This window comes from Sinohyriopsis cumingii, chromosome 16 (genome assembly GCF_028554795.1).
Source record: "Sinohyriopsis cumingii isolate HCF-2022 chromosome 16, ASM2855479v2, whole genome shotgun sequence".
Taxonomy (NCBI): domain Eukaryota; kingdom Metazoa; phylum Mollusca; class Bivalvia; order Unionida; family Unionidae; genus Sinohyriopsis; species Sinohyriopsis cumingii.
In genome coordinates, this window is record NC_142976.1 from 68,123,096 (window position 1) to 68,135,922 (window position 12,827).

The 12,827-nt window shown below is 34.7% G+C and overlaps 1 protein-coding gene across 1 annotated transcript in view; it reads left to right on the forward strand.

Moving 5' to 3' along the window:
- The window catches only part of LOC149780721 (acyl-coenzyme A thioesterase 8-like), a 35,763-nt gene extending 23,188 nt beyond the window's left edge, over nt 1-12,575 (forward strand). The window contains exon 6 of the mRNA XM_089937772.1: nt 8,589-12,575. Coding sequence (XP_089793898.1) covers nt 8,589-8,707 — 119 coding nt within the window. The 3' untranslated portion in view covers nt 8,708-12,575. The remainder of the gene's footprint in view (nt 1-8,588) is intronic.
- The last annotated feature ends 252 nt before the right edge of the window (nt 12,576-12,827 follow it).

Below are 12,827 nucleotides of genomic sequence, written 5' to 3' on the forward strand. Positions count from 1 at the left end.
AAATAGTGGAATTCCCATAGACACTAGGGTCATATTCCATTATAAGTATTAAAATAGTGGAATTCCCATAGACACTAGGGTCATATTCCATTGTAAGTATTAAAATGGTGGAATTCCCATAGTCACTAGGGTCGTATTCCATTGTAAGTATTAAAATGGTGGAATTCCCATAGTCACTAGGGTAGTATTCCATTGTAAGTATTAAAATAGTGTAAGTCCCTTAGTCACTAGGGTCATATTCCATTGTAGTACTAAAATAGTGTAATTCCCATAGTCACTAGGGTCATATTTCATTGTAAGTATTAAAATAGTGCAATTTCCATAGTCACAAGGGTCATATTCCATTGTAAGTATTAAAATAGTGTAATTCCCATAGTCACTAGGGTCATATTCCTTTGTAAATATTAAAATAGTGGAATTCCCATAGTCACTACAGTCCTATTCCATGGTAAGTATTAAAAGTACTGTAATTCCCACAGTCACTATGGTTGTATTCCATTGTAAGTATTAAAATACACTCTCCCTTGATAACTCGCACACAGTGGAGGCCACAAACATAGACCACATTATAAGCGAGGGTGCGAGTTATCGAGGGACCTCCAGAAATAAAAAAAATTCGCTCATATATCAAGAAAATTGTGGGGGTAGGGATAGGGAACTGGGCTGTTTAATGACTGAATCCTCCTTTTCCAATCACATTGATAATAATTGATAATAACACGCTTTTTCTGATGAAGTTGTTCGTTATTCTGTATAAATAACATTTATTTTCAAAATTTCCAACATGTAAAATATCATTCCAGCTGGTTTCAACAACCATCATGTGTACACAGAAACATGTATTACATCACTGCTTTTTGTTTTGTTGATTAGTCTGGTTCTCAGAGTGGTATTAAATAGTATATTAGTAAGTTGGGAGTCAGAGTAGCTGGAAACTAGACTATCAGTTGATATACCACCAAATAAGATTCCTTTTTTTCAAAAACTACTGACATTTATTTTGTGAGACAGTCACCTACGTCGAAACTCAATTTTTGTATTGTTCAATTAGTACAGTATTGATGTCATGATTTCATTGAAAGTAATAATGAAACTTCTTATCATCCTTGAGGATATCTCAAAGTGCCAGTTCAGAAATTCTCAGAAAATCGCTTGCCCACAATGGTCCATATCTGTGAAACCAAGCTCTTTATTTTATGTGGTATTCATTTCGCTTGGTTGCCTTGCTATCTTTGATCACGATTATGAAGGAATTTGTTAATTTAAGGTAGTTTATCTTACGTACACAATAAAATTTATAACAGTGTTCGATTGATCAACTGAAGTGAGTTCACCTGACATACGACCGGGACCGCTAGATTTTAAGTATGTAGGATTTGCGTGCCTTTTAACTTTCTTATATATATTCCACCTCCTTTATTTGATTCAAAAGACATAATTAACATGATTGGGCCTAATACAAAGGAGGCCAGCTGTTAATTCATTGCAACAACACAACAAATACTTCTACAGGTCAGTTATCAAAACACAGTCGGCACTTAATTAGGTTCTCAAATAAATGCTTGTGGACATAGCTGTTACGGTAGATTGACAACTTTTATGATGATTATGCTTAAGTGAAACTAAAAGATAGAATAAAACACAAATTTCACTTAACAAAAATTATTGAATTGGCATTTAAATATTAATGTATTGCCTACACTAGGCGTAAATGTCATTTTCACTGATAGAAATGCCCTTGAATAACTTTAATTATGGTGTACTGAAAATGTCGTTTGGAAAGAAAATGTAACGACTTCTTATTAAAAGTTGATAATTTCAAAATGTTAAAGTTTCCAGGTCTACCATTTTCGACCATAAAACAAGCGATATATCAATGTTTTAGTTACCAGTTATAAACGCGATTTGTTTTCAAGTTCATGAAATATGGCTCAGTTTTTTTTGTGGTATTTTCTGGTTTAAAAAAATTTCAATCCACGCCTGACCTCACGTTATAAGTGGGTTCACAAGTTGTCAGGGTGCGAGTTATCAAGGGAGTGGTGTAGTGTAATTCCCATAGTCACTAGGGTAATATTCCATTGTAAATATTAAAATAGTATAATTCCCATATTCACTAAGGTAATATTCCATTGTAAGTATTAAAAAAGTGTAATTCCCATATTCACTTGGGTCATATTCCATTGTAAGTATTAAAATAGTGTCTCTAAAGTTTGCTTAAGGTTGGCCATGTTTGTAAAACCGATGTTTCTTTAATGGCTTGTAATGACATGATCATTACAATATGATGTCATTGATATGACATCCCATTTTACTTTTGTATATCATAATGCTATGAACTCTTGGAAAGGTAGGACATAAAATGATGTCATTGTGACTTCTGTCTCATGTTTTATGCCTGCCATTTTGGAAGCACATAGAATGCTATGACTGTGTGATTATGTACATCTTTCTATGTGCAGTGTGGATGCATGTCAGTGTGAGTCATCCTGCCATATCATGAAAATTGCAATGTCGTTGCATGTCAGTGTGAGTCATCCTGCCATATCATGAAAATTGTAGTGTGGATGCATGTCAGTGTGAGTCATCCTGCAATATCATGAAAATTGTAGTGTGGATGCATGTCAGTTTGAGTCATCCTGCCATATCATGAAAATTGCAGTGTGGATGCATGTCAGTGTGAGTCATCCTGCCATATGAAAATTGCAGTGTGGATGCATGTCAGTGTGAGTCATCCTGCCATATCATGAAAATTGTAGTGTGGATGCATGTCAGTTTGAGTCATCCTGCCATATGAAAATTGCAGCATAGATGCATGTCCTGTTAGATTACGTACATCTTTCTATGAGCTTTTTTGTGGCGCAATAACTTCAGTTCTATAGCATTTACTGTCATGAAACTATGTGGACAGCTTACAATCCCAATAAGGAAAAAGTCTGTTGGGGAAGGGGCAGAAGGTTAAAGGTGAAGGTCACTGTTACAGTAAGAAGAACCATGGTTTCAGCACAATAACCTAAATTCTACATCACATGCTTGGATAAAATTGTGGAGATAGCTTGCACTTGGGGTAAGGAAGAAACCCTTTGATTTGGGGGTCAAAAGGTGAAAGATCAAGGTCACTGACTGAAAGAAGAGCACAGTTTCTTCATAGTAACATTAGTGGTACATACATACTGGGACCAAACATTAGTTCTACATCACACACTGGGACCAATCTTTGCAGATAGTTTGTACATGGGGTTGATTTCAGACTCAAAAGTTTAGACATCATGTTTACAGTGTTTGCAATAAGATAAATGCTTTTGCACAATAACATAGTTGTTTATCAGTTATCTGGACTAAACTAAGAAAATATCATTTGTGCACCATATCATTAGTTCAGCAGGACAGAACTGGACCAAATGAAGATGGTTTCCACACCATAACATTAATTTTAGAACACAGACATGGAACACACATTGTGGATGGCTTGCATGTTGGGCAAGGAAGATAACGGTGTGGAAATGTCATAAGTCGAGTTCACTGTGACTCAAGGGAGAAAAACGGTTTTTGCAATACAAATTTAGTTCGAGACTATGTACCTTAAATTTGTGGATGGCATGCACTTGAGACATGGAAGAATTGATTTTGGCATCAAAAGGTCAAAGGCTAGTGTATTTGTGACTCAAAGAAAGAATGGGTTTTGCCGTGTAACATTTATTTTTGAGTAAATGTTTAGACCAGACTTTGGATGTCTTGAACTTAGGGTAGTAAAACAGACTTTTATATTCTAGAGATCTAGAGGTCATAAGTCATGGTCTTGATAAGTCAAATAAGAAAATAGCAATTTCTACATAGTAACTTGATTTCAGGACTGCATACCTGACCAAATGTCCAAGTAATTGAGATCCATTGACTTGTTCCTCCATAGATAACTTTAAATATTTGGCAAGTGTGTAATGTGCTACTGATGGTATTCTTATTAGATAATAAACAACAAAAATTCTTGTACAAGTTCCATAATATGTTATGTATATCCATTGTGTCTATAATATATTATGTGTAATTTTTGTATAAAGGCATCAAATTCATTTTTAAGATACTAAGAGTCTAGATTACATAGACTGTATAAATAGTTGCTGACATTGGTGTTTACAATCAATAATAATAATATAAATTTTAAAAAGCCTATTGACAACTTTGGTGTAATTTCTCATTGGCTGGTGGGGTCTGATGGATTCTTAGAATTAAGCTATTTCTCATTGGATGGTTTAGGTCTGGTGGGTTCTTTAATGATGTAGGATATTTGCAAATAGTCATATAGATAGTAGTAGCAAAATGTGCTACCCGCCATGTGCTTGTATATAAATAAGTACATGGAGCTAGACATTTTTAGTCAGTCTTATTTCTTATATTCTTGTTGTAACATCAATCTTCAGACATATTTAATGTTGCATTTATATATTATTTGAGAGGAAACATTTGTTTGGATTATTCATTGGTTTTACAGAGTGCTCATAAGATTAAAATATTATTCCTGGACTATGGTTAATTATTAAAAGAAGTTCTGGGCAATGCCATTTTGAAATTAATTCAGAATATTTTATTCTTTTGTACTTTAATAGAACTTTTTTGGATTATTTTGTATTCAGTTTGTAATACTGCATGTTCCTCTTTAATTTTCCTGTTAGAAGTTTGATAATTCAGTGTATGTTAAGTTTTTAAAAAAAAATTGGTTTTTCTTCTTTCTGTTGCTTAGTTTATGACCATAGAGCTGTAACAAATGGCAACAATTGTTCTGTGAGAGAATATGATAAAGTCAGAAAAAGTTAATGAGACAGATGAAATCTTCAAGTTTTTATTTTTACCTACCATAAATTGGCTACCTTGGAGAACTCTACTAATCATATACCAGAAGAGCTTATGTGCTGACATGTGTCAGTCATCCATCCATCAGCACAAGTTTATTACCTTTACTGCCCCTCAGCTATTTTGAGGATTGCCATGAAACATTATGCATACATTCATGTCATGATCTAGGTGGTCCTAAATGAACATGGTGATGCTTGGAAAACCAATATGGCTGATGGTTATTGCTACCTTCCTGAATGCACTGTTATGTCAGCATAGGATTTTCTATAAAAGACTACTTAAAATTCATAGTTGGTCCTAAATGAAAATGGTGCCAATCTGACATCCAACATGACCGCCATGGCAGCCATCTACAAATCACGTTATCACTACTCTAAATGGAAAGTCATGTTGGTCCAAGGACATTTAATATGGCTGCCACAATGACCATCATGAAAATCTTCTTATCACTACTCCTGAATGAAGGATTTTCACATCTTTTTGGTCTGCTTGGTCCTAAATGAAAATGGTGCCACTCATGCATCTAGTATTGCTGCCACAGTATCCATTTTAAAAAACATGTTATCCTCCTTTCTGGATAGTCCGATTAGCATAGTCTTTTCACTAAAAGAAATTCTGATGATGTCTAGTTGGTCCAAAATGAAAATAGTACTGATCTGACATCCAGTTTGGCCACCACTGCAGCCATCTTTAAAATTGTATTGTTACTCCTTGTCACAACCCAACTATGGTATTATAAATAAGGTGTGCATTAAAATATATGACTTCGAGCCCAGTGAGTAATGCTGACACTCTAAATACATCACCTTGAATAGACAAGTATCAAATATAAAAGATTAATTCAGATCATTCATGGACATAAATCTTCAATTTCTATAACAATTTGAACCTAAAGCTTCAGTTCAAAACTATTTTGACATTAGTAATGGCCTTGTTAACCAAATGCCACTTTACATTTAATTCATTTCATGGAAGTTAATGTCCTGTTGTGTGAGAGTCTCTATTCATATGTTGGCCCTAGTACTTATCTGCTATTGATTTCTCTTCTTTCCATCTATTTCGTGGCTCTTATGTGCACCCTGTGAGTTTACTTGGTTTACTTCATCTTCTGTCCTCCTTTATCTATCTTACTGTGTTGTCACTGCGTACACATCAGGAATCTCTCAGTGCCATCTCTTGTGAGCACCCTGGGAGCTTCCTAGAGGCTTGTTTTACCCAGTTCAAATGCCTTTTTTTTACAAGTTAAGGTGTGGATTGGCCTACAGCTAAAACTCCCTGTTCAACACAGGCTTTCCATTCTGCCTCAGATAACACGTCTTTACCCTTCAAAAGCTAGCACTAACATCATTCTGTGTGCTTACTACTAAAAATGACACATTTTCCTGCCTAAAAGACTGGAAGACTTGGCCTCTCTCATCCCCAATTAGTCAACACACCTATCATTTGATAATCTTCCCGCCTAGGTCCAGGTTCTTTGCACCTTTTCACCATGGAGTATCCAACCTATGTCCTTTGGCAATAGTCCTGCAATACAATAGATTAAATACTTTGAAGCCATTTTGGAAGTACAGAATCATGTAACTCTTTAAGTAAGACACCTGGCCCACATGTTATGATTTCTACAAAATTCTGCCCTTCAGTTCTTTACACTTCTGATGAATAGAAAGTCATATTGGCTTGGAGTTTTTACTCATAGTCTTTACACTTCTGATGATAGAAAGTCATATTGGCTTGGAGTTTTCACTCATAGTCTACATATGGTGTTTAGGTGGTCTTAAGTGAAATTGTGCAGATTTAAGATCCAATATGTCAGCACAACAGCTAATTTGAAAATCTTATCATTCATGAGTATCAGACATGGTTTCAGCACTCAGCAATTAAAAGAAGAAATGATCTGATCTTGAATTCCTGGTAATTCTTTTCAGTTAGCAGAGCATCACGCCATATGATGGAAGCCTTGTTTGTGGAAAACCAATGTTATCTCAATAATTGACTCATGTTGAACAAATTCAGTCACTTTTACATATTTCCTTGCACATTTAATAAGAGGTGTCTTTGTTGTAAAACGTGCAGATTTGATGAATTTGCAAACACTGATTCATTTATTATTTTTATGGTTGTTTAGTAATAGGATACTTTTTCCACACTTTTCTATGTAATGACCACTACTTGGCATTTTTTAATTTATTTTGAATCGCTTGGACTCGTGGCTATATGAAAATAATTTTTTAAAACATGAAATGCTCCAACACATCAAAAAAGAAATCATCCCACAGTATAATTTGTGATCATCAGTGTGTGGACAACCTGATATCATGATCACATGAATTCCAAAATGTTAAGAGACAATAATTTAAAAAAAAAATTGCATCCTTTTGATGACTGAGAAATGAAATTAATTATTCTTTAGAAGTCTAAATGGAGGATGTTATGAGTGACCATTTGGTATCAAAAATTAAGACAAAAGTTGAATTATATTATATGCATGCCATGAAATGGTTGCATTAAGTGGCTTTTTGTATTACTGTATGAGTTTGAAAGATAAATTTTCTTATCAAATGAACAATCATGTGTGAGATTTCGTTTATTAAATAACAGTAATGACTATAATCTTGCCTTTGCAGCATCAGATAACTTTTTAATTTTTGAAATGCTCGAAGTTGACAGTAGCAGTGCAATATATTTCAACTTAAATGCTCCAAGTTGACAATAGCAGTACAATATATTTTAACTTCAAATGCTCCAAGTTGACAATAATTTTATGGGGCCCCGAGTGGCAGAGTGGTCTAAAGCACTCTCCATTATGGATCACTGCCATCTCACCTCTGTCTTGGATTCGGCCAATGTGGGTATGTGAGAAAGCTTGCCAGTAGCTTGTTGAGGGTCGGTGGTTCTTTCTGGGGTTAGCCCGGGTTCTTCCTCCACCATTACTACTGGCCACCATACATGGCCTATCGTGTGCTGAAAAATGGTGTTAAACCCCACAACAACAACAACAACAACAACAACAACAACAATAATTTTACTTTTCAAATGCCCTTTATCCAGGTTGACAATAGCAGTACATGATATTTCATTACACCTTGCTAAAAATTGGTCAAACATACTGTAGAATAAAGACTGCATTATTGAGAAGGTCTTGTCTGAGTTAGCAAGTCTTATTGCAATTTGGCAAACTGTGTCTATGATATTACATCATGATGCAAATTAAAGGTAAACATTATGTAATCAAGTTTAGTCACTATTTTGAAAAAAGTTCTAATTATGTGAATATTTCCTAGGAACCTTGGTTGGGCATTTTACAGTATCAACATCAGAGTACAGTTTTCTGGTTTTTATTTTTGAATTTCTACAACATGAAAGAAATATGAATCTTCCACACTGTGTACAACAAAGTTAGATCATGGTGTAATTATATAGATTTATAGAAAAGAATGAAATATATAAAACACTTGGAGACATTCTTCTACACAGCCTTTTCTCTGAAAAAGTCATTCAGTAGAACCAATTTTATTGCCATGCATGATTACCCAATGTACTCTTCTTCATGCAGCTAGATGGAAATAATGGAAAGAAGGAGTCACTGTGGCTCAGTGGTTTGTGTTCACAACTTTCGACTGAAAGAGTTCAGGTTTGAATCTTACTGTTAGATAAGCCTGGATTTCATTGGAGAAGACATTTAGCCTTGACACTAATCATATGGTAATAAACCACTAATCATATGGTTTCTTTCTCCTTAGGTGGTGGTAGGGCTCTGTGCCATGGACGAGTGTGGAAAAGGGATGGAACTCTTGCCATGTCTGTTGCCCAGGAAGGTGTTGTGCGAAACAAACCAGTGGAGACTGTATCCAAGTTGTAGTGGAATTTTGTATTAAAATGTTATTTGAATGCTTAATTAAGTTTTTGTAAAGAAACAAAATTAATTCCAGTATTCATTACAAAGAGAGAGCTGGAAACAACACTTCTGAGTCTAGTCAACCCTGTCATACCAGTAAATGGAATTTTTTAAATGCCCCACTGCTTGTAGATAACCTATTTAACATTTGTTGGCCATTGCTGCAGTTGTTTAAAACTTTTACACATTTTTTAAACTTTGGACAGATTCTTTTGACAAAACCTTTATTTGCCAGATGAAGTAAGGACCACTTAATGTAGACAAACAAAATTTGATAGAATGTTTTGAATTCATAATTATGTAGATTACCTGATTAGATTTTCAGGCCATTACATCAAGTTTTTAACAACTTTACTTTTTTCATAAATTTCTTTTGCTTTGCCTTTTTATAATGGAAACTTTGTTGGTAGAATTAAGCAAAAATCACTTGAGTTAGACAAATGAAATTTGGTTTGCATATCTGTATCAGTAATGTAGCTGAATAGATTTTCATGTCAGTTTGACAGTATTCAAACTTGTTCCGTAATCTTTTTAAATTTGGGGTCTGCAGTTTGGGAATATGTTTTACAAACACAAACTATTACTCTTCCTATGCCGTGTGTCCATCCCTTATTAAAGTTTAGAGCAAATTTGTTTCTTGTCAGTGCTTTAGAGTTTAAATCTAATCAAAGGAGCTTGTATAGATAATGTTCTTGTAAGTATGTATGTAAATTATCTCTTTTGTTTGATTTATTTGTATGTTGTTGTTGTGTTGTTGTGGGGTTTAACGCCATTTTTCAGCACACGATAGGCTATATATGGCGGCCAGTATTAATGGTGGAGGAAGAACCCGGGAAAACCCCGGAAAGAACCACCGACCCACGAGAAGCTACTGGCATGCTTTCTCACATATCTACATTGGCTGAATCTGAGACTCGAACCGGCGCAGACAGAGGTGAGATGGCAGTGATCCGTAACGGCGAACGCTTTAGACCACTCGGCCACTCGGGGCCCCTCTTATTTGTATGTATTTGGAATGTCAGTGAATATGGTGTTTTAAGGATATTTGAATACTATTGTATGATTTTTTTTTATGTATTTGGAATGTCAGTGAATATGGTGTTAAATGGATATTTGAATACTGTTGTATGATTTTTTTATGTATTTGGAATGTCAGAGAATATGCTGTTTTAAGGATATTTGAATACTATTGTATGATTTTTTTGGTATGTATTTGGAATGTCAGAGAATATGGTGTTAAATGGATATTTGAATACCGTTGTGCATATAAATTTGCTTCAGAAGCAGGTGCTTCCTTTCCTTATATACTCAGGATGAAAGTCTGATATCTACATAAAATATATATTTAAAAATATTACCGTATTATATGTGCATGCCAAGGATCTTGAAATCCAAATAGCCGAACATTTTTTTTCCCAGCATTAAATTTGGCATCCAGATATGTGCAAAATTTAATATAAAAATATTTAAATTGTTGTAAAAAAAATGAAGCTAATATTTAAATAATTATTAAATTGAATGGAAATTTGGTCATTTTCAATTTTTGATTTTGCTGTTCCTTAAGTGTTAATCATTTCTCTCAAACGAATTTTTTTTATATAAAATTTTTTATTTGAGATAACTATGCTGTTGAATGTCACCCAGTAATTGAATCCACTCTAATTCACAAGAAGGAAATACATAACACTTAGCACATTATGGCTTTGTGTTGTGTGAATCCATCAGTAAAAATGTACCTTCCAAAACACTAGTGACTTCATAATGTGGCATCTTGAAGATTCTCCTGAATAAAAGTGACTTTATCATTCACTGATCACAACTGAAAGCCCACCCCCAAGTAACACAAAAACACATAAGTAAAAGAACCTATAATTGGGTAGAGGCTTTGCAAACATCTGGGTTATTTAGTGATATTCAGCTAGAGGTAGAGGCTTTGCAAACATCTGGGTTATTTAGTGATATTCAGCTAGAGGTAGAGGCTTTGCAGACATCTGGGTTATTTAGTGATATTCAGCTAGAGGTAGAGGCTTTGCAGACATCTGGGTTATTTAGTGATATTCAGCTAGAGGTAGAGGCTTTGCAAACATCTGGGTTATTTAGTGATATTCAGCTAGAGGTAGAGGCTTTGCAAACATCTGGGTTATTTAGTGATATTCAGCTAGAGGTAGAGGCTTTGCAAAAGAACGTAAATCTACATGAGCTTGTTAATTAGGTCATCATTCAATATTTGGCACATCAAATAAAGCACATGCATTGTCCAATGTGTATCCCAAAATTTAGACAGTGAAAGAAATGAAGGGGGGGGTGAGGGATTGAATCACTAGCTGCTCAGTCTTAATATGAAATTGTTTCATTGGAGTATAGCGACATTAATCTTAGCAACCATTCATCCAATGAATTCAAGGAAAATGAGTTGGAAGCTAAGTTGGAGGATGAAATGTTAGGTCCTTTACTTTAGACTGAGATTCTGTGGTCTATGACAAAACATGTACTTATTAGCCCACCTCCTGGTTCAACAGGAGAGTATGTCAAGATGCTACTGGTTGTATGGTATGCACTTTTTACCTGATTTTGATTAGTACACATTATATGCTTCCTATCTATAGATTATAGTATCTTTCTTCTTTTCAATTAGGGTCTTGGTTTCACATATTTTTTTGTTTTAAAGGTCTGATATGTGATGCCATACTGCCACATAAAAAGCAGATGGTGTGTTAAGTTAATGTAATGTAAATAGTACAGATCCTTGGGCAAAAGCAGCCATTTTCAGTGTTTCCCTTTACGCACATTTGTGTGTAAAGGATGCATGCTGGAGAAAATTGATGCACTCATTTTGTTGTTGCCGTGCATTTTTTAACGCAAAGGATTCGCATAATGCGATCAGGATTATTTAATATCCAATGCATTGGATGAGGGGTGGCATCGTGTATACTTCAAGCATAGGCATTGACTGGTTCCCCCGCTTTGTATACTCCCTGTGTTGCGCTCCTCTGTTCATATATATCGGAGTGCAGGGAATATACGAAATAAGGAACCAGACTAGCATAGGCAATGTTATGATGGAGTAGCTTCCCCTAATCTTGCGAGCTCTCACATGATTTCCATTGAGCACAGCAAGATGTCATCTTGATGTTTAACCTCAATGCTTGTTGCACTAGAAAGTGATCTCTAGATTAAAACGTTGTGCATTAAGAATCATTAGTGAAGAAAGTGAAAGAAGCAGATCTATCTTTAATAAAAAATGGAGAAAATAATTCCCTTGACTGGAATATGGCACATCCATTAGGATTAATGGTGTGACTTCTGATCACTTGATTGCAAAGAATGCAAAAATGAATAATCCTTTCATGACAGGGTTTAATAATTTTTTTTAAGTCTGCCCTCATTGACCACAAGATATCTGGAGAAAACATTATAACCCAAGACATTCTTTCACAACAAAGAAATCAGTAAACTTGCCAAGACAAATGCATTTATTTGGATTACACAGTCTGGGGGTCATTGCAGATTCTGTTGGTTTTTAACTTTGATGCTGTAAAAGAAAGATCTTAAAGTTCAAGTGTAACTTGTTAGAAACAAGATGAATCATTAGCCTCCTTGATTTTTGGATAAATTTGTTCTAGGACGATGTACAACAAAACCGATGATAGTACACATTTTATGACAGGCAGTAAAATATCTGCCATTTGGTTAAAAAGATTTATTAGGCTTTTTGTATTGGCTTGTATGTAATGTGTTGGTCTATAATATTGCTTCAAAAAGATTATAAGGAGACTGTTAAAAGTATGATTTTAAAAGAAAAATGAACTAATAAAATTATTTTTTGAATGGACAGTGCATTTGTTTGTTAATTGTGCATGTTAGTTTATTTGTATGTTTAGTGAGAGACAGAGAATGTTGTGCAAGTTGCAATATCCTATTTCAAGCTGAAAAAGTACGAGTCAGATGAAAATTTGTCAGTACATTTTTTACCCCCCCCCATTTTTTATTTGACCCCCAATCAGGTGCTTTTTTTACCCTTAGTTTTATACCCCTGACGGATACACTGATTTTGAGATATCTAGATTATGCATTAGTGTGACAC